At 40.6% G+C, this 22,740-nt stretch overlaps 1 protein-coding gene across 1 annotated transcript in view; it reads left to right on the forward strand.

Annotated features, from left to right (window-relative positions):
• LOC148816094 (centrosome-associated protein 350) overlaps positions 1–22,740 on the forward strand; it is a 47,396-nt gene that overhangs the window by 20,513 nt on the left and 4,143 nt on the right. Inside the window, exons 6-12 of the mRNA XM_088940698.1 lie at positions 2,422–2,549; positions 3,778–3,965; positions 5,956–6,040; positions 7,072–7,734; positions 8,615–8,730; positions 13,996–14,252; positions 19,752–22,126. Coding sequence (XP_088796824.1) covers positions 2,422–2,549; positions 3,778–3,965; positions 5,956–6,040; positions 7,072–7,734; positions 8,615–8,730; positions 13,996–14,252; positions 19,752–22,126 — 3,812 coding nt within the window. The remainder of the gene's footprint in view (positions 1–2,421; positions 2,550–3,777; positions 3,966–5,955; positions 6,041–7,071; positions 7,735–8,614; positions 8,731–13,995; positions 14,253–19,751; positions 22,127–22,740) is intronic.

Genomic DNA, 22,740 nt, shown 5'->3' on the forward strand with positions numbered 1-22,740 from the left:
ATTAATCTAAAAAGAATGGTGTCTTTTCAATTTTATGTTTATGCAGCATCTCCAAACCAACGTATCAATATTATACTTGTGCATGATTGGTGGGGTTCTGCCTTTAATTGTATTCAGATTGTCTGAAACTGTCTGTTACAATGATCAAACTTGCTCCGGCCGGAGAGCTGAGAAGCGCGCTAGAATTGCCACGACAACCAGCCGAGCCTCAGGTAGAGGCTAAAACTACAATTTATCAACCTAAGCCAACAGGTGATATGAAGTAGCCTAGGCACCTATAGTAGCAAATCATTTTCAGTTTGCTAATTTACACAGTTGGATTTCTATATAAACCTTTGAGGTCATTACAGAAAGAAAGGGGAAAAATGCTTCATAGGTCACCACAACATACCCTTTATCATTGACTGTATAATAGGTATTTAGCCGAGAATACAATTTGGTAAATTCTTCAGATCATGCTGAAGGGTTTTTAACCCTCTCATATTGTCTGGACTGCCATGACAAATAAATTCAACATTGATAGAAGTAGCAACTGAGTGCATATCTTAACGTAGTATACAGTATGTTTTCATCCCAGGGGGATAGCAAAACTTCTAGAAAAAAGTCAAATCCAGGCTGTCTTCTACACCATGGCCTACAGTGGTCAGTTAGGCGCAGTGCTGAGGGATGGATTCTGATGTAGCTGTATTGTAAACTTCACAATGTATGCATCCATCTTTCTGCTAGTAGTGGCATATTTACATATGCCTGTATGCGATCTTGTCAGGATTCTGGCTGCCAAATTCTGGACATACAGTACCAAACGTTGTTTTGTATGGATAATGCAATCAAATTGCTTGCTTGCTTGTCATTTTTAATACACGACTGAACTGCAGAGTTTGAATATTTTACATACAAATGACACATTTAATACCATCATAGTTGGGATATCTAGCAAGCAATAAATCACAGTGCTTTACAGTAGTAGTGTGTTACAGTAGTAATGTTAACACGTAATATGGACTGTAAAACAGATGAAACTTTGTTAAGTGGGGAATTATTTTCCATAATAAATAATGGAAGTAGGGGTTAATGGGGACAGGGGGGACAGAAATATTCTCCAGAGGATGAATAGGAGTTCAACATATTCCTCCATAAGAATCAATGTATTTCAAGAGCAATAGGGACCAGGACATGACGATGAAAGACTGCTGTAGTGTACATTCATGAGTGACGAACAACATTTTTAAACATTACACTCATTTAAGCATTAAACTTAAAATTCTGATATTGCGTACGTACTGTACAGTACACACAAAGATGAAAGCAACACGCAGAAAAATACTTTTAAATTCAACTTTTATGTACAGTATAAATATTATTTTTAGTATTATCATACTACATAACATTACATACTGTACATATGATAAGTAGGGAAATGTAATGATGGATAGAGTAAAAATACTCAATTTTAACTTCTAGTAATGTGTTTTGCTTACTCTTGTTTGGGGCATGGAAAAAACAAAATTGACACGCATCTCAAACACATACATTTATATAATAACATTTGTCATGATGTTACTAGAAGTTTACTAGAGATGTGGCATTTGTTATCATCCTTTGGATGTATTTTGGGGAATTTTTACATCCACACACCACACCACACACATCCACGGTCACAAAAAATCAGTGACATAAAGTGGAGTGTTCAGCAGGGAACCCTTGTGCAACATTTGCTTTCAGTAAATTAGACCTGTGTGGTTGCCTTTCCTCCAGGCAAAGAGTCTTGTCACATACCATATACTATAAAAGGAGGTTCCCAATTGTGGTAAGTCCTTAGATATCCAGGGTGCCACAGATCAAAGAGTGATTAATCTGGTGTAAAATCTGAGCACGCAATCAAAGGTCTAGCTAAAGTTGTCTTTCATCAGTGATCTGTCATCATCATCATCTTGGGTCTTATATCTCCCTATCCTGAGTCTAGTGTGACCAGTCACCTGACCCACATTGTGAGCTGTTGGCCTCCCGCCCAGAATCCAATATATAGATCTTGCTTGTTCTTAAAGATACACTGGTCCCTGCATGGGACACCAGTCCATTGCAACAAATTCACACCGGGCCAAATTGTTCTCAAAACCAATTCATCTACAGTACCAGTATGACTTCGGACTGTGGGAGGAAACTGGAGCAGGAAGCATCAAAAGTAAAAACTTTTGATTTAGAAAGAGGGGAAAAATCCGTTTTCCATTGAATGGGTGAGAATTATGGACAGGCTGTGTAAACAGCAGGATGACGACTCTGTCTGAAAGTGAATTGCTGGTACACATAAATTATTTTCAGAGTTACTAAAGCAAATAGCAAATACCCTTAAAGGCATGCTGGTGTGCCAGAGAGGAACGGGGTCTTTTTACATCGATGTGATAGTGGCACCTGGTGTTGCAGGTCCCCTGGGCAACAGTGCCAAGACCTCACAGGAGTGGGGGCAGGATGGTGCACGTTCTTCTCAAGTGACGGGTAACACCAGCCCTGAGTCCAGCAGCAGTGAGGCCCACACTGACTCCACTAGTAAGGTAATGTTGTCCTTCGGTTTTCACTGCACTGTAGAAATCGGAGTGGAGCCATCCAGTCAGCTAATATCGGTCCATCTCAAGACCTTTTTTCCTGTTAAGGTATTCATCAATATCTGTCAGCAGATGTTCGTTTTTTTCCATTACCATACACCTCTTGTTTTTATCCATGTACCTTATGCTCATTATTTCTTAAAAGTCACAATACTACTTTCGGCAGATGTTTTTTCAAAGGGATGTATGCACCTTGTTTATCTGTCGGAAACTGCGGAACCATATTCTGCAGTGTTAGAACACTGTCGGAGGTTTTAAATCCAAATAAAAGTTTGCAAAACATGCCAAGAGCTATACAGTAGCATGCATAGGATGGTTTTGCTGCCTTTTGCCCAGTGCCTCACTACCTGAGGCATTCTGAATATGATTATAGGATCTGTGAACTGATAAATAACTAAAATCACATTTTAAAAGGTAACTACAGTCCAGTGAACAGCAATGTATTATAATAATTGGTAATTTCTTACACTTACAGTATATAGCACTTTTCTGGACACTCCGCTCAAAGCACTTTACAGGGGATCCCCTCCACCGCTACCAATGTGTAGCCCCACCTGGATGATGCGACAGCAGCCATAGTGTGCCAATAGTCTCACCCCACACCAGCTATCAGAGTGATGAAGCCAATTCATAGATGGGGATTATTATGAGGCTGTGATTGATAAAGGCCAATGGATAAATTTGGCCAGGATGCCAGGGTAACATCCCTACTCTTTTCGAAAAAAACACCCTGGGATTTTTAATGACCACAGAGAGTCAGGACCTCAGTTTTATGTTTCACCCAAAGAACAGCACCATTTTACAGTATAGTGTACCTGTCAGTATACTGGGCATTAGGTCCCACACAGACAACAGGGTCAGTGCCCCCTACTGACCCCACTTCCAGCAGCAACCTTAGTTTTTCCTAGGAGGTCTCCCATCCAGGTACTGACAAGGCTCACACCTGCTTAGCACTTTTGAAGACCTTTAATCTTTTTAATGTTATTAGATGAGTGGACATAGACACAGAGTGGACACAGAGATATGCAGACACATGGAGACACACGCAGACACATAGAGAGAGACCTATAGCTTGGACAGGAAAAGTATGGATAGAAAGCTTTTGCAATTCGTGTATAATGCTTGGCGAGGAGTTCAGTTTAGCCACAGGGCTGAGGTCTGTTGTGCTTGCTTTCAGTGGAGTGAGGTGAGCCAGTTCTTTGGCTGTGGGGACATGCTGAATCGCCTGTCTCTGGAGCTATCCCAGCAGTCCCTGCGCGATGCGGAGCTCCGGGACCGTCAACATGTTGCCCTCTTCAGGTTACGGGAGGAGGCGCTGAAAGAGAAGACACAAGCCGAGCTTGCCTGGCTGGAGCATCAGAAAATGTGAGTCTGGTTTCTGAAGTACAGTATTGGTCTTGTTTAAAGGACAGGACTGGGGCTAACATTGTAGATTTTATCTGAAAGATAGAGGACAACTGCGACAGGGAATGTTTCAGCTGCTTTATTTTTAGGAAGCTGGAGCTGAAGACTAGAAGACAATAAGGTTAATATTATATGCTGACATGAAAACAGAAATGCAGTGTAGGAATACATTTTGGAAAGAATGGACACTACTGAGCTTCATTGACAGAGGCACATTAGGACTGTTTTTACGTGCCAAGTAACTTGTCTCTAAGATGGCCTTTTATATAGAAGGTATTGCCTTCAGCTGATTAATTATGCAGTGTAAAATTGTCAATAGATTCTATTTCAGTTCAAAGGAGGAGAAGAAGTCCTAGCAACCTATATTATTCAGCAGGAGAGCACTGCACAGTACACATTATGGAGCAGGTACAGAAACTAGGAGTATGCAATCATTGTGTTTAATTTATTTTTTTCTGCAGTGTAACACGGGGTAAATCTTATCCCGGTGATCATTTTAAACTACATAAGTTTTCAACAATGAAAATGATAAGTTGTGACAAGATCCCATCTTAGACAATTTGGTTCCAGGGATCTGGGCACAGAGAAACTCCCAAGGACCTCTTATAAGGTGCTTTATTGCTGAATTTTAGTTGGTTTTAAACATAAAAGGCACTGGGCCTCCCCATCCTACTATATCGCAGAGACATTTTACAGTCTCCCTTCCCACTTCTAAAAACTCAACCACTCTAACACTGTGAAAGCTCTTTAAATACAGTACTTTCTAATACTTTTAAATACTGTCAATCTCACTTATTACATTGGGTGGAATGTAACACTTTGTCAATAATATCATAACTAAGTGACACCTAGCAAGTTCTCTCCTGCCATGCCCGATCTTAATGCTATCCCTCCAAAGTTCTGTTTGGTCTAACTTGTTTGGTTTTTTTGGCTCCAACAACATGATCGGGTGATTTGCTCCATGCCTCCTCAACTCTTTGTGTAAAGGGGTGTCTCCTATTCTCAGTTTTCAGCACACACAGTCAACAATTCCACACAACACTCAATCTTCGCACCGTACTGACCAGCAGGGAAAGGGGTTGATCAATCAGCCCGTCCCTCTCTTCTTCCTTACAGCTCAGGGGAGCAGCTGAGTCTCCATCTGTCTCTTCTCTCACTCTCACTGTGATGGGTGGCCCCTCCAGCTCACTCAGAGCCATTCACTCATTCAGTGTGAATAAATGTGACACTTGTGTTTTCTGACTTTGATCTTTACTATAATATTAACTTAAAACTACAGTATAACATTTTATAAATCTTTTAAGCAAGAATGATTCCATAATCCAATCCATTACCCAGTGATAGAATGGATAGATCTGGAGTGCACTGTAAACTTTTTAAAATACTGTATACTACCCTGAAATTAACATTTGAATGCTTTCCTTCTCAGAATGTGTAAATAATGACCCAATCTCAGCAAATGATAGTAATCTACTGTATATGCTATCTCAGAATGCATGAAAAATTATATCAATGTAATCAGTTGATTGTCATGTAGTTTACATATGAAGAAAACAATAGAAAAAAGGGTACGTTATTTTAAAGGCCTTTCCTTAGCCCTACCACAACTATATTAAAATTGCAATTGGCACCTTTGTCTTTTGAATCTCATTTGCTTCTTCTCCTATTCAGGTATCATTAGTAAATTTGAGTAATAAAAATGTGACTAGTCAAATTACAATTACTAGTTTTGATTTACACTAACTATAATGTTACTTAGCTGGAATGAAAGCCTGAAAATACAGTATATCAGCCCACCAGGACAAGGACTGGGGACATCTGATTTAGATTTAAAGAAATTAAGAATTGATGTGAGTCTAATGCATATTCACGTGGTGCTCCACACGTTACACCAACTACAGTATGATTTTCTTAATGCTGGATAAGTGATCCAGGCTCTGTTTTCTGGCAGGTCTCTTAAGAAAGGTGAGGAAGCTGCTCTGCTGGACATCACCAGGAGGCAGAAAGAAGTGGTTAACAGGCTGCAGCAGGAACAGGTGATTCTGGATTTAGATCAAATCTAAATCTAAATGGCCATAAACAATTTCTTGCATTAGGAATTTGTCTTTTTGCATACCCCAGCTTGCTCTCCATGAGACACACAGGTGGGGAGAGAGAAGCTTGGGGTCAGAAGTCATTTATATGGTTCCCCTAGAGCAGCTGGGGGTAAGGGCCTTGCTTAGGGGCCCAACGGAGAAGGATTCCTCTGCCAGCTGCAGGATTTGAACCAGTAACCTTCCAGCCACAGGCCCAGGCACAGATCCTTAGCCACAGTGCCACTGCTCCGCCCTGCTCTGCCTCTTCAGGGATATGAAACAGTAGCAGCCACTCCCCTGTTAATATCTGTGTGTCATAGTGACATCTGCCACCAGGGTTGCACCTTGTATCTAAAACCTTATTATTTGCATATTTATTGAGTATAACTGTTTATTCAGCTATGATTGTTTTAAAATGATTTCTCATTTTCCTTCAACAGACATTTAAGATGATGTAGTAAGGTTAAGAACTAATTTATGATACGGGGTTCCAGAACTCAGATCTGCAACTACATCTACATGTAGGATTGCATATATTCTCCAGCTTATTTTGGATGTTTTTTTCCAGCCACAGAAAAGAACATTTCATAACATGTCTACTGACCACTCATCCTTTGGATGAGACGTAAAACCGAGGTCCTGACTCTCTGTGGTCGTTAAAAATCCTAGGGCATTTTTCGAAAAGAGTATGGGTGTTACCCTGGCGTCCTGGCCAAGTTTCCCATTGGCCCTTACAAATTATGGCCTCCTAATAATCCCCATCTATGAAATGGCTTCATCACTGTGTTCTCCTCCTCACTGATAGCTGGTGTGTGGTGAGCATGCTGGCACATCATCCAGGTGGTTGAGGTGAGTCCCCATTACCTGTAAAGTGCTTTGAGTGGACTGTCCAGAAAAGCACTACATAAGTGTAAGGATTTCTTTTTTTTGCTCAGCAAAAGATTTAAGTACTCTCTCATCCTGTATCTCTCTGTGTTTCTCTGTTTACACAGGCAGAAATCTGGCACCTGAGGAATGTGTACAAGGCCGCACGGAGGCAGAGAAAACTCCTGCTGCAGCACCAGAGGGAGATTCTGGGAATCAAGAGAGAGACTGCCCAAGTCCAACAAGACCTCCAGGCGTGTAGGGCAGCTGTTCACCCCAGTAAACAAGTGGACAGCACTGCAAGCCCTGCTCTGCTCCCCACTGGAGGAAATCTGAATGCATGCAGCATTTCACAACAAAATACTAATAACAAACCTACGGTGCTACTGAGGGATCCAGACCAGTACGACACTGCATCAGTTTTGCAAGGGTATTATAGCAGCGATACAAACCTGCAGAAGAGTCATCCTGGCGCTGCTCCTCCTCAAAAGAAAGTGCCAAAGCTCCACGTAGGAGAAGGTGGCACGCGACACCAGACACAGGGGATGCCTGAGGAAGATGCTCTTCCATCAGAGAGAGGAGGCCAAGGACCTGCTACTGAAGCTCAATTATGCTGTGCACCACAGGAAGGTGCTAATGGGGATGATGGGACTTCTAAGAGAGAAATCAATCCACACCCATTAAAAAGCAACACCCCAGGAGATACTCCTATGAATCCGATTTTGGAGATTGGAAAGAAAGATACCACTGAGCCAGGCTTGGAATGCCAGAGGGACCATCCAGATCCCCAGGTAGAGAACCATGTTCCGACCTATGAAAGTGTTGCAATTTGTATCAGTTCTACTAGCATCCATTCTGTTGTGAATCGTTAAACTCATATATTCATTTGAAATATTTCAGAGAATTCAGAACTGGGACGTTTCTGCATTGGCACTGTGGTCTGGGTTGTGGCTATGAACTCCTGTGTTTACATTTCTTGATCTGACAGAAATACTGACACACTTTCAGAGTTGTTCTGAAACCCAACAGTCAGTGAAGGGATATATACTGTATTTTTACCTTTAATATACACACACAATTTACTGAGCACCATCAAGTGTCGGTCAAGGTACCTGGTCATGGGTGGTCAATTCCCTTTGACATGCTGAACCCCAGGCAGGGCTGTGTGGTCTATGATGTGTTAATGGACAAATGGCTTGAGAATGGGTGGGTCTGGAGGAGTCTACCTATATTTTCTCCTTCTCCCCTCTGTGTGGTCACAGTGTTCATTGCCACAAGCCAAGATATGAAAAACAGTACTGGTGATTCCAAATCATGTGGATTTAAAATAATTGGCAACTCTGAATTTCTAAAAAACAGTTATAAAGCTGTGACAGTGCTGCAATGCTGCTGTTTGAACAGACAAAAAGTAAAGACTGTTCCTCAAAGACTAATTTTAGAAATAGCTCTGTAATTAAAACATTTAAACTGATAGGGCTCCTCATATTAAGTAGAAAGCTTTTGGGAAATTAATAAGCCCCGATTTCTTAATCTAACACAGCCTTTTGTTTAACACACTTCCCTGTAGAGATACGTACTTGTCTAGTCTGTCTTTATATTGTCCTCCCACTCCTCTGAATCTGGCTAAGTTGCTTTTTATACATTGAGCAAAATGAGTCATGTCTTGTGCAGTGTCCACACAGGATTGGAGAGGTGCTGGGTGAATCACTTGATGAAGGAGTACCAGAGAAGCAGGGTCAGATTTCGGCCAGCATGCCACAGGGGAGCCCAGAGGAGCTACAGGACAGGTGAGTGACGGAGATGCTTGTCTGTGAAGGGAGAACTGATTCGCATTGCTGTACACAAAGAACCCAAGGACGTTTTAACTGAGACCAGACAGAGTTAGAAGCTCCTGGTCTGGGATTTCATATCCTTCACTTTTACACAAGGGCCCAAATCAATATTGATGAAAGATGAAAAATAATTATTTTTACATGCATCATGTGTCAGTGAGCTCAGCATACCCATACTAGAGCCTAATTATCTTACATCATCGTGGATAACTTTAATTACTATTATTAGGTGAATTAGTACTTCAGATGGGCCATGCATATCATATATTATAGACATACAGTACTAGGCACAATCATTAATTATTTTTTGTAGTGTTTTGTGTTTGGTGTCTATTTAACAATGATGTGTAGTTAAAATGCAACTAGCACACAAACTTATTTCCACCTTTTTTGTGCACATAAAACGAGGGAACTGCAATTGAATGAGGTACAAGCACATGGAGCGCTGTGTTTGTGTAAGAGCTGTGTAACAATAATAATAATAATAATTGCTTACACTTATATAGTGCTTCTCTGGACACTCCACTCAAAGCGCTTTACAGGTAATGGGAACTCCCCTCCACCACCACCAATGTGCAGCCCCACCTGGATGATGTGACGGCAGCCATAATGCACCAGTACTCTCACTACACACCAGCTATCAGTGGGGAGGAGAACAGAGTGATGAAGCCAGTTCATAAATGGGGATTATTAGGAGGCCATGATTGGTAAAGGCAAGGGGTAAATGTGGCCAGGATACCATGGTAACACCCCTACTCTTTTCGAGGAACGCCCTGAGATTTTAATGACCAACAAAGAGCCAGGACCTCGGTTTTATGTCTCATCTGAAGAACAGCCCTTTTTACAGTCATTTGTTGTCATCTGTTGCTGAAGCTCTGTGAGCTCGGTGACTTTGAGATGAGTAAGATTTAATGATTAAATCTTTCCACGACCGACCAACGCACCACAAGTGCCCCTGTCGGTCATTTTGGCCAACCAATCACATACCGCGGTATGACGCGTTTTGATGCATTATGACGTAGCCAAATGCCTGCGGTACGTGTTTGTGCCGCACACTTTGAATGGCTGCATCTGTACCTGCTGTATCTGAGGTAGTAAACTGCATGGAGCAACAGTGTCAAAAGTGTTACTATCTTCTGGACTGATATGATCAGGTGCTAAGAAAGGTCTGCCCTGGTCAGCGCTATAATAGACCCTCAACAAAAACAAAGCTGCTACTGTACATGGTGTTAGTGGACCAAAGCCTTCCATTGGGGCCCTGATTTCTAAACCAGTGTCACCATATGAGACTTTAAAGAGACGCTTTTAGATGCTTGTGTATGTTAAACAGAGGTTATGACTATTAAAGCTAATTAAAGATCTTTATCAGAGTAGGGGTCTGTGGAAGAGCCCCCTTTTATTGGGTAGCCTGGCCAGGGGGTTTCCACATGAACCGTAACCTTATCTTTCCATAACCTCCATAAAGTCTCAACCCAGAAAGCAGTGGCAGTAACCTCTCTCGGTCTATTCCAGTTGGCCAGGTGCGCTCGTTAACTGTCTTCCTACTTACCAGCGTCCCAGACCAGAAAACAACCGAAGCCGCTATCATAACCTAATCCCACTACAGCTGCTTCCTGCTTCATAATCTTGAGGGCTCTGTGGAAAGACAACGACTCTGGCCCTTGAAGACTCACCCATGCTTCTAATCTCAGCTTCGCCACAGGGTCTTAACTCTGATCTTCTGACTAAATTTCTCACTTCCCCACCTGATCCACTATGTAGTGGGATTCCTGTGTTGACACCTACTGAGTGTTCTGTGAATTTTAAGTTTTGTTCTTAATCAGTCTAAAGAAGACTGTCAGCAAAAAGTAGGAGGTTGAAGTGATCTGTTCACTGAGATTTACTAGTATTCTTGCATTGCATTGTGTTTTAATTAGTCATTGCTGAGATGCATCATTCAAAGTAAAGCAGATGTTGAATGGAGAGTTAATATATGTCTACTGTATGTAAATGCTCACAGAGTGTGCAACACTGGATCTAATAATACATTGACCCGTAAGAGGAGGAATATGCCCAGGCAGAAAGCACAATAGGCCTCTAAAATAAGGCATGCATTCCTCCAGGCCTCAGGGAAATGTGCAGCAGCCTGCTGTGAGATGTCTTAATAGTAATGTGACAGTCAAAGCAGCTACTCAGGGAAGGAGTTAGACGGTAGAGGGAGGGAGTGGGGCTGAGACAGAGGCTGGCATCAAGATGAGGATGCACAGATCTCCTTTCATCTCTCAGACTTGGCTTCTTAGATGGGGCAGAGAGCTGCAGATATTGAAGGGATCTCATTCTGGATTAGGAGTTTATCGAGGGAGCCAAAAGTCGCATGTCCTGCTTGTGAATTGGAGCTGAGTCAGAGTTAGCAGCACTTGCTAATATGCCGATCATGAGCAGATCTGGGTAGGTACGGAACACTTTCTGGCATTTTTTGGTTTCAGTGCATATTCATTTCAGAGGATGTCTTTAAATGTGAAACAATACTTCATTGCCGTTTTACCCTAGGAAAACTGCAGGCTGCTGATGCAACAACAATACAAATTCTCTCCTGCTAGACTGACTTACATAAGCATTTTGTTTTATATAGTCTAACCTGTAATTGCTTTAACATGAACAGGGAACATAGACACGTAATTTAGAATTAGATATCTCAAAGGGTTTAGAACTGTTTTGTTTATAGGTAACTATTGAGGAATATTTTAATGTAATGTTATTATTGTTTTGACTTTTTAGTGTTGACTTTTAGTTCATGAGTGTGCATTTGTGCAGTGCCAGTTTTCATTTTGTTGTTGTCATGATAATCGTGCACTAATTCAAAGCAACATCTGTTTGATTCATATTTTTGGACTATGAAAAATACACCTGGCAATTGAAATGTTTTTTAGTGATCAATCTGTGAAATAACTTGCAAAAAAAGTTCTGCAGGTATTATTTGTAGTTCAGTGATTTGTCCAAATTTTCAGCTGTAATTTTAGCCTTTGATTTACAGAATGCTTCTCAGAGCCAGCATATTGACGGCTTGTACTATAATATGAAAAAGGTTAATTAAAAAGAAATAGTAGATATTGGTTGTGTTCTACCGATTAAAGGTAGAAGTAAATAAAACTGATTTTGACCAAGTTAAAACTCTAACCTGGGTGGCGTGATGCAGTTTTGGAACTTTAGATGGGAATTGACACACCCACTGCTGCCCTGGGAGACACAACATTCCCCCGAGCGAGCACATTTCTCCAGGTGCTCAATTCAGCTATCCCCCTATCAAGCTGGCACACTATCATCTGATTAATCCAGATTTTTTTATTTAATTCCTGAAATGCTACAGGAATGGTGCTCTGTCATTGAGATAACTGTGCCAGAACACCACTCTGCTGTGCTGAATTACTAAAGACATACAAACCAGCAAACGTGACACCCTAGGATACCCCAGACTCTGAGACCAGAGATCCAAGATCTGAGACCTGGATTCTGCCTGCCTTCATTCTGAGGGGCATCCTTACCCTGCTTGTTTCTGTCTGCCCCAGTTCCCCTTTGTCTCTTGGTAAGTCATTCCAGCTTCTCCTTGGCTAACTCCGCCAGCCTCTGGAAAATACAGAGCCCCTGCAATTGGATCTACACAGACCACCTGGAATATGTCCAAAAGGCAAAACGACTCAAGCCCTCGACAGGTGCGCTGGGCCCTGTTCTTCTCCCAGTTCAACCTCACATTCTTGTACCATCCGGGAATCGAGAACAGGGAAGGAGATACCTGTAGAAGATCTATGCCCTGGACAAGGCTCTGTTGTAACCCACAACCATAATCCCACAACACCAGTTTGGGGGGGGCAACTTGCTAGAAGTAGATGAGGCTATGTTGGCAGCACTGGCCTCCAACCCAGCTCACCCAGGCACTCTGCTGGACGAACAATTTGTGGCGCAGCAAACCAGGCAAGAGTTACTAAAATAAGGCATTCCTCCATACTGGCAAGACACCCCGGAAGCCAGAGATCTCTGGAGCTCATCCACCACCGCTTCTGGTGGCCATCCAAGAGGGCCAATGTGGACATGTACAGTATATGACAGCATAGCATATCTGCAGCTGGGATGAGAACTCTCGCACAGCCTTAGCTGGTCTGTTACTTTCGCTGCCAGTACCCGATCGTCTGTGGTAGGACATCTCCAGCTTCACGGGTTTCCGACCTCTGTCATCTCCAATCAAGGCCCCCAGTTCATCTTCACATTCTGACAGTCAGAGACATGGTATCCAGATTGATATCTCCCCACGGTACCACCTTGAGACTAATGGCCAGATGGAGTTTGGGAATCAAGACTTGGAGACATACTGTACCTGCACTGCTGCATATCAGCTTTCCAGGACGAATGGGCTCCTCTGCTCCCGACAGCTGACTGGTCAGCTCACAATAGGTATTAGTGAGCTTTGAATGCCAGTATAGGTTTCAACCCCCTCTCCTCGGGTGGCCTCGGACCCCACGATGTCCCTGCTTCCTGCAGGGCTGTGCGAGATCTGAAGGGGGGTCTTGTGGGTTGTATGGGCCAATCTCTGCAAAGCCACACAGTGCCAGGAAAGGATAGCCAACCACCACCAGAGATTTGCCCCTCATCAGAGACCAGAACAGTGTGTGGCTTTCCACCAAGCCCCTCTGTCTCCACCTGCCATCGTGGAAGTAGGCCCCTTACAAAGTGGTGAAGTGCATGATCCTAGAAAACTCAGGCCCCTTTGGATCCTGAGTTCGCGCTGGGTCTGAAACAGCCTACAGTACCTGGTTCAATGGGGGGGGCTGTGATATTATCAACAGTAAGGTTGACAGTGGCATTATCAACAATCAATTTATTACAGTTTTGACTACAGTTTACACTCCTCAACAACTTTAAAGATCAAAATGTGGTTTGTAAGGATTTGATCACCACTCGGGACATCTGACATTATGTGCTATTTATATGAAAATTCTTCGCAGTATCTGTGGTCATTAGCTTCTTTAAGAACTATTTGATAGGATATTCAAAAGTAAAACATTTGAACATTTGAAAGTTGAATGTCGCTTTCATTTCTGTCACGTTTTTTTTTGTTCATCTCTTCAGATTCTAATATTTTTCACAGAATATTATTATAAGAGAAGCGTTAAGAGGAATTTCTTGCACAAATATCTTCACATTTACAGACCTACATACAGTAACATGAAGTTTTGCTGGTTTCTTCAGATGTTTGACAGAGACAGAAAGGCACCTAAAAGGACTCCTTCCCTTACAAGAGATGTGGAGCTGGAAGAGGAGGAGAACTGTCCCTGAGATCCGTGTCAGAGGAATGACGTTGGAAGGGGCAGAGGCTGATTTCACCAGTTTGCATCACGAATGTCAGACTTCAGAACTGGAACATAGTGTCTCTGAAATGCAGGATAGAAACAGACAGAACACTGACAAGAGCCCTGAGTCATCGACCAAGTGCAGCCCTGAGCAAGGTAGGTTGGAACATGTGTTATGTTGAGTTACGTTACAACCAGAACCACTGGAGCAGCTCTTGTATGTATTCGCAGTATTCTGAATGTTGAAAACAGTCTCCGTTACTTGCAGCTTTATGTGTAAAGTGGTTTTATTTAGCTAATAGTTTACCGTATTCTCAATAGTAAGTTGTTAAACACTGGTCTTGATTTTTCATGACAGTTTTCTGGGGATTCTAATAATTAATTTAATAAAGTATTATTTTTTTTACCAAATGCTGCCAATAAAATTCATGTTTTTGATTTTATTTGTTTCTAGAAAACAGTTGCTTTTAGTTTTAGGACCACATGAAAGACAGGCCATTGTACTCATTTGGTAGTTTAGGAGCCAAATGATTCAAAACTTTTGTTTAGCCAGTTCTTGAAGAAGCGTAGAGTTTCTCAACCATTTCACTGGTAGCAGAAAGACATAGGAATACTTATAAACAGCAGGTAAAATGGATCAAGTGGCCTCTTTGGGTGTTAGTAGCTACAGTTGTTAATATGTTAATATGTTTCTTGAAAGAACCCAGAACAACATGCTTGGTTCTTTATCCATACTCTCACAACACTTTGGGTAAAGAACTGAATGTAGCATAAAATCTATATTTGATTAATATTTTTTGAATTATTGAAACAGCAGCAGTTTCCTTTTTTAAAATACTGTATTGTAAATGCACTAGTAAGGCTTTGAGCAATGACATATAGATTTAAAATCTACACTTTTAACTTTATCCTGAAATTGTATGTTTCAACATAAACCCTTAACACATAAACATATCAATATCTTGTTTAAAATTAACTTTTTGAAGCCTTTCAGTATGGTTTTAAATAATTACATAGCATTAAGACATTTTGTTTCAGTTGGTGGTTCTGAGATTGAGTTGATTACATCTGGTGTTCCCCAAGGCTCATTACTGGGGCCTCTGCTACTTAGCATTTATTTGTTTCCTACTGGCCAAAAACATCATGACATTGTTTCAGTTCGGCCCCAACCCAGTCTGATAGAGAGGAGGGTGACAGAGGACAGGCAGAAGGCAGTTAGGCAGTTTCACAAAGGCAGGAGTTAATTGCCCTTCTTGGTTACATTCACCAAGAGGAGATAAGGAGAGAAAGATACTGTAGGTGTGGACAAAAGGCGAATGCAGTTTCCCACAGCTCTCTATGTGGTGAAAGAGAGTGTGGCTCACGGGACCCCCTTTTATAGAGTACAGTAGGCGAGGGGAGGCTGCTGTTCAAAGTCATGGGGCAAGAGTACAATCCACATCTCCAGGGGAAGATTAATGCTTCTTAGCCCCTCCCTCTGATTCCTCATCCCCGAAGAACACTTGGAAGTCCCAGAGATGGATGGATTAGTGACAACTGTGTGTAGAGGCACAGTCCATAACTCCAGGGGAGAGTGGAATGCTACAGTAAGATTGATCATTTCCATGGAGTTGATATTTAAATTTAAGTCCACAGTAAACCTGAAACTGAGCTTGTTGTACCAGTACTACTTGATTACACTTTTAATAGAATATAAATACTCAAAATACTTTGCGTTTTAATAATAGGCATGTTATTAGCTTCTTCCACTGAGTTAGTGGAAGAAAGTGGGGTGATCTTCCCTTTTGATGATCCCCAATTAGTTTTGAGCCTCATGTACAGAATCCTGATTTAAGGACTTAAGGTCATCACTACTACACTTTATATTGACTTCCTAATGGGTTTTGTGTTAATTTTAAATAAGATGCTTTTGCTTAGATTCATACAACATGTATATTTGTTGTATGGCTTCTTGGTATGTAGCTAATATGTTAGCTGTTTACACCTCTCTTTGTGACCTTCACTTGACTGATCCTGGTTTATTCCGACTTCCCTGTTATCGACACTTTGTGGGTGATGACCTTGTGATGCTGTGGTCCAAAACTCTAGAACACCATCCCAAGGGAAGTCAGAGACTAGGTCACATCGTATGCTTTTAAATCTAACCTGGCTTTTTAGGAAAACAAAGTGCATATTTAATATTTTGAGTCTGCTTTTTTAGCTGTGTAATGTTCTTTAATTATAATTTATCATGAAATGGGATTTTGTGTATCATAAATTGCTTACAGATTTTGTTTCATGGAGCTGTATTTATTCTTTATTTTTAGCCTTGCCCTGGGCTTTACAGATCTGCTTTAATATTAACGGGATGTGCAGGTTTTTCAAGCCCTGGTGCCAGCACTCCTGCTGAGTCACCAGATCTGTTAGATGAGGCTGCTGACTCATGCTTCCCTTCAGCAACTAGACACACTAATAGTGTCACTATACAGTCAAGTGATATAAATAAAACGGACTTCTCCCTGCCCTTTAGAAAATGTCACTGTCACAGTAAGCACTGGGATCCATGTGTGAAACTGTTGCTTTACAGTTTAAAATGTCATTTTAAGCTCTTGATCAGTTTTACATGCTATCAAAAAAATGTCTGAAGTGCAGAAACCTCTGTACAATAGGTAGCTGTAAAGATGGGAGATTATGATCATTATTATAAACATAACCTCTCATGCCTAATGAGACATAAAAGAGGCCTTTTCTGTTAGATTTTATATTTAAATGTGAGGCACACAGGGGTTGTGTGACCTGCATGTTCTCACTCCCTTGACTATATTAAAACATGTTAGTGTGGTGAGACTAAAAATAATTTCATTCATCTTGTTTATTTTTGTGAATTTATTGTTAGATTTGTGTTTGTACTTTGCTGTGTGATCTGGACTGTCTTGCTGGGAAGCCATATCTGTTGATTTTATGTTTCACACACACTCTGATGTGGCTTTTTAGTAGGGCCACTGCCTGAACTGTATCGTGAGGTAGGGGAGTGTGTCATGATCTGAATCATTCATTTGTATTAATAGTGCTCAATTTTACTTCCACTTGTTTATTCTGAAATCTTGTCCTATCTGTATTTAATTTTGTTATTTTTGTTTCTGGGAAAGGTTGTGTAACTATATTGATTTTTGCTGTGAATCCCTATGTGGATCATTGTTGAGGAAAGTTATGGTTATTGCAGCTTAAACTCAATTTTCTCCCAAGATGTCATCTTGCTATGGCTTAATAGACGGGTCTCAGGAAAACAGACACAAAAGGCAGCTGTAAGTCACATTACGAGTGCTACATTTATTTATTTTGTGAGAAAACATAGCAAACCAACAAAGAAAACAAAAGCTTAAGCTCTTCTTTCAGATTCTGCCTAGACATCATCCTTCTCTGCCTCTCTGTCATTACTTGAGCAGCTGAGCTGCTTACCAGCTTCAAAGCAAACTCTCAGAATGAAACCTCAAAGCTCAGACTACACAAACTCCCAGTCCTCCACAGAATCCTTTTCTTCTCTTTCTAATCTTCTCTTTCTTCTGGAAGCCTCAGCTTCCTGGTTTTTAAATTATCATCTGACCTTTGTCTTTCAGGAATTTGTTAGAACACTAGGGGTGGCAGGACATTTCCCTCAGCTTTGTGGGAAATGTAATAGTTCAGGCCAGAGCTGAACTATTCAGCCTTCTTGCCTGAACCTGCTGTACTGCTGTACTCTCACTAAATTGTTATTTTTTTCTTCAACAGGTTGAAATATCATCATCATCCTAAGATCAGTAATATTGAAACAGTATTCTAAATGAGGTTTCACTAGTATAGTATATTGTAATTATTTAAAAAATAAAATTCCACAATTTTGCTAAATGTGCAATTTCTATGACAATAACCTTTCTTATTGCTTCTCTGCATTGTCTTGATGAGACCATAGAAGCATCTATATAAACGCCCAGAATCTTTTCATGTATAGCTACCTGTATCGCTGGATCAAACATATGATATGTACTGTACAGTACAATAAATGCTCATATTATTAGTGCAGATCACTTAGTATTTATTAATGTTAATAATAATTAATCTTTAATTTTTCATTTGATTTTGTACTTTATTTCTTGCTTCAATTTCTTTGCCACTCCCTCTATTTTGTTACAAGCAAAATTAACTAAAATTCTAGCTTTATCAGAATGTAGATTGTTAATATAGAGCAACAAAACAAAGCAGATCCCCACAGCACGTCAGTACTTACATCTGTCCAATTTCAAGTTGTTCCGTTAAGGTGCCCTGGTGTTTCATATTTATTAACCTGTTCTTGATCCACATACAATTTTATTCCTATATTTATAATTTAATAATCAGCCTTTCATGGGGTATATACTTCTTCCAATACAAGGGAAAGTTGGAAATATGCAAGCTAGGAGTATGTAAGTAACACCCCCCATTTCTTTATGTACAGTATAACTGTGAAAATACAATTGGTTTATAGTGATTTAATGTTTTAAGGACACAGCTCATTAGAACCCAGTGTCAGATACAGTATGTGAAATTATGGGACATGTTATTGACATCTCATTTTGTAGAAACCTGTGTGAATTATTTACTAGTATGTTGATAAATTATTTATCATTTTCTTTATTAACCATCTATCATCTCCTAACTTATTAAATCCAATTTTTACAGTTTGCTTACTGTTGTAGTATTGGACAAAGGTTTTCGTTGTTTTGTGTCTCTAATGCTGTATTTGTATTATTTTCTGTCTCAAAATATCTCCTGTCCATCTCTTTATACTTTATGCTCTGCTTTTCTACAATTCTAAACCCCATTGTTTAACTCATATTTTAGAGATTGAAAGTATGAATCAAAACATACTAAATTGTGACTATTTGTACGAGTGTATCTACATTGAAAAGATGTCTATACGTCAATAAGATTATTTTCCTACTTGATGCTGTTGGGGAAAAAATACCTGAAAGGGTACAGTAGGAAACTTAAAATTAGCTATAGTCTATGTGTGCAGAGGTTAATGATGGAGGTACTATATCAGCAAGTCTGTCCCTAACTCCTCAATAATACAAGCCTATTAATAGATGTTTCGGTATCTCCTTAAGGACACTTTCCATTGCAGCAGGAAAAGGGTTGTGCCTTGATTGATGTCTTCTTTCCATCTTAAACATTTAAGTGCCATCAATATTATTATTCACTGGGGAGAATTAGCACTTTAAACAGCAGTTGCTGTAACGAGGCTCTTTAAAAGATTCTCAAATGAAATAAAGGTGCCATAATCATGAAATGTTTTTTTTTTCTGGTAGTCTTGCATTACTACAGTACAACAAGCCCATGCAATAACATCACTTGCACATGCTTTGCCAAAAACTGTTCAGAGTATTGAGATGAATAGCCCGTATATGCTGAAAGACTTACCCGGGCATTTAGACATCAGGACCTACTCAGATATTAAGATGGACCATGTGTTTTAAGAAAAAGTCCTTACTACATGTTGTTTTCTTTATCACAGATGATCAGAAAACTGCGGGTTCACGAAAGACAATAACAATGAGCCCTCAAAAGAGGAAGACTCATCTTCTAGAGCAGCCTTGAAGGCTTTTCACTTATCACTTCCTATAAAACATTTCTGTGAGAATTCCTATCTTTCTCTTCCAGAATTCCAGAGAGCATCTGCAGTCCGTGTCAATATCTCTGATGTAACTGTTTCAGCTCCAGAAATTGAGAAGGATCTTCCCTTGGACTTGGAGAACAGTAATTGGGAAATAATGCAGTTTGGTAGCCCAGAATATCAGAATACAGTCAATACTGGTTCACGATTGCTCTCTGCTAGATATCCTGTAGGCTGTAAAGAGAGTCACACATTAATTAACAGGGCAGTACAAGATTCAGTGTGGTACAAAGCTCAAATTGGCCAACAAGCAAAATGTTTGCTTACAGTTAACAGCAACCCTGAGACAATACCATCTTCAGATGATACTGGAGTGAAAAATAATCAATCTGTGTCCCTCCAGGCTTGTACTGAGGTAGAAAAGAATGAGAGAGAGTACCAGCTTATTAATCAACCCGCATATACTACTGAAAGCTCCCTTATTGAAATCACAGCTCCAGTTAAAGAAATTGCTACAGACAACCTGAGCAAGGATAGTCTGCCCCTTGCTGCTGACAGTGGAAAGGCAGACAGCAGAGGCTTTGGAGATGAACCTTCAGAGAATTATGGAAAGTTGACTTACCCCCTGAGTTGTGAAGGTCAGAAATCCTCAGAAAAGGACCAGCTGCCAGAGAAAATACTTGGAAGTATGATGTCTTTAGCTGCTGAAGACCAAAAAAGTTCAAAGGTTTTAGATGATGCAAAAGCCAAAATACACACCACCTCACAATGTAATAAAACAAGAATCCTTGAAACTTGTCCAGAATTTTGTTCTGCAAACCCAGAGGTGCATATGCTACACAAAGAAAAGCATATCACACAGAAAGCCGAGGCTTTTACAGCCTTAAAAGTCTTAGCTTATGAGGAGACTTTATCAGAAATATTGTCCCCTGTAGATGAGGTTCTTTCATATGGGAGTACTGAACTCCCATCCATAGCAGGAGCGCCTAAATTTGGGTACACTGAAGCTTCCCTTACGCCTCCTCCTTCTACGGATAATATTACAATGACTAGTGAAGATGATTTCCCTCCACCTCCAGCAGAAATAGTTCAGCTCCAAGTGGGCAATAACTCCACTGAAGATGACAGATCTATCAAGAGCGAAGACTTACCTTCTCTCTCAGAAGATCTGTCCGTGCCTGTGGATGTGTGTGACGCTAGTGAGAAAAAGGCTATCCCTTGTGTGGGAGAAACTGCAGGGTCAACAGAGAGAGAGACTATGAGAGTGAACTCTGCCAAAATAAAAGGTCACTTTCTGCTGGACAAAGATGAACTATCCTCCTCTCTAAATAATAATAAGATATTAAGTGAAGAGCAAAATAACAATGAAGACCATAAATCTAAGCTTTTTGTCTCTGTTTCTGCAGAAGATGACAGTGATGAAAGCTCTGACCCATTGTCTTCCTTTGAAATTGGCCATCGAGTGTTAGTTTGCCACACCAAGCCTGGTGTATTGAAATATAAGGGTCCTACCAGTTTTGCAGCTGGTTATTGGGCTGGTGTGGCCCTGGACAGCCCAAATGGACACCACAATGGGACATTCAGAGGTGTCCAATACTTTGAATGTGCAAAGAACTGTGGTGTGCTGGTCAGAGCTGAAGATATTTCACATCTGCTTGGGGAACAAGACAGTGACTTGGACACCAAAGCAGATGACGATCCCTTCTCAGATGATGAGCCACCAAAGAATTTCAAATCAAACCAAGAAAGGAGTAAATGTACCACATTGTCTGAAAAAACATCAGATGGAAATACAGACAGAAATCAATACCATGGTAGGGATGGGTCAACAGCCCCAAAAATGTATAGTAATAGCCTTTATATGGTGGAGATGAGGAAGACACATCTTCAGATGTCTGCAGACCTTATTGAAGAGGAGTCTATCTACGAGGCATCTACATGCTCAGTATCTAAATCCAGTTTAATAGAGATAAACCCCCTCCAGCAGGTAATTTATGAAGCTGCCAGGGCAGTGGAGGAATTTGCACAGTCCAACTCCACACTAGAACATGGTCCAGGCCTGGATAATGTTGATCAAACCACAAAAGCTGTTTGTGACCCTTCCTTGTTTTCAGCCAAAACTCCAACAGAAAGATGTGGTAATAATGGTCCCCGCGATGACTGGATTGATACCAATCTCATCCAGTCAGACAGTCATGAAATTCCAATGATGGGACTTTCCAAGTTGAGAGAAAGAGGACTGGCTGTCTTCTTGCCACAGCATACAAAGAATGTGGAATCTACCAATGGTCGTGATCTGGATCTTCTTGTGGACAGACTGGCTGAGAATCTGGTAAATGAGGCTGTAAGAGATGCTCTGGAGATTAAGAAAATTCAAGACACCAGTGAAAATCTGAAGGATAATCCACCCAGCAAAGGTCCTGTAAGTATGAAAGCCATTTTTTTCAACATTGAGCTATATGTATTATATGTGTTATAAAAAATGTTATGTCACTGCATGCTAATTGTGCAACACCAAACATGACACATTCAGTGTAGTCTTAAAATACTCTTTATTTTAAGATTTTTGCATTCTTTACTCTCCTGTAAAGAGTATCCTTTCTCACATACTAAAACAGGAGCTAGAATGGAAAATGCAGAAGACTGACAAATAGAAGTAAAAAGGTTTATTGATTAACCTTTCTGGCTTTCATTTGCATGCTGTAAAATTGATTTTGTTTACTGTGGCATGACCAGAATGACCTAATAGTGATCCTTTTATAAGGGAGTCTTGCTAAACAGACACACTAGCACAGCCATGAGGTAGCGTTCTATTATTTACAGTGCTATTAACAGAAAAAACAACAAAAAACCTAGCTCTCTTCAAGCTCTAGTTGCACTTACAGTATTCTCTGAAATCCTTCTCCATCCATCCAGGCAGCTACGATGCTTATTAATTTCCAAACACAGAATTCTCTTCCAAAGATCTCACACTTCAAAAACACTCATTCCACCCATGTCCAGTTGCCTCCCTCTAGGAAATGAGATATCTGAGGA

The sequence above is a fragment of the Atractosteus spatula genome, chromosome 23 (genome assembly GCF_055471065.1).
Source record: "Atractosteus spatula isolate fAtrSpa1 chromosome 23, fAtrSpa1.hap1, whole genome shotgun sequence".
NCBI classification, from domain to species: domain Eukaryota; kingdom Metazoa; phylum Chordata; class Actinopteri; order Semionotiformes; family Lepisosteidae; genus Atractosteus; species Atractosteus spatula.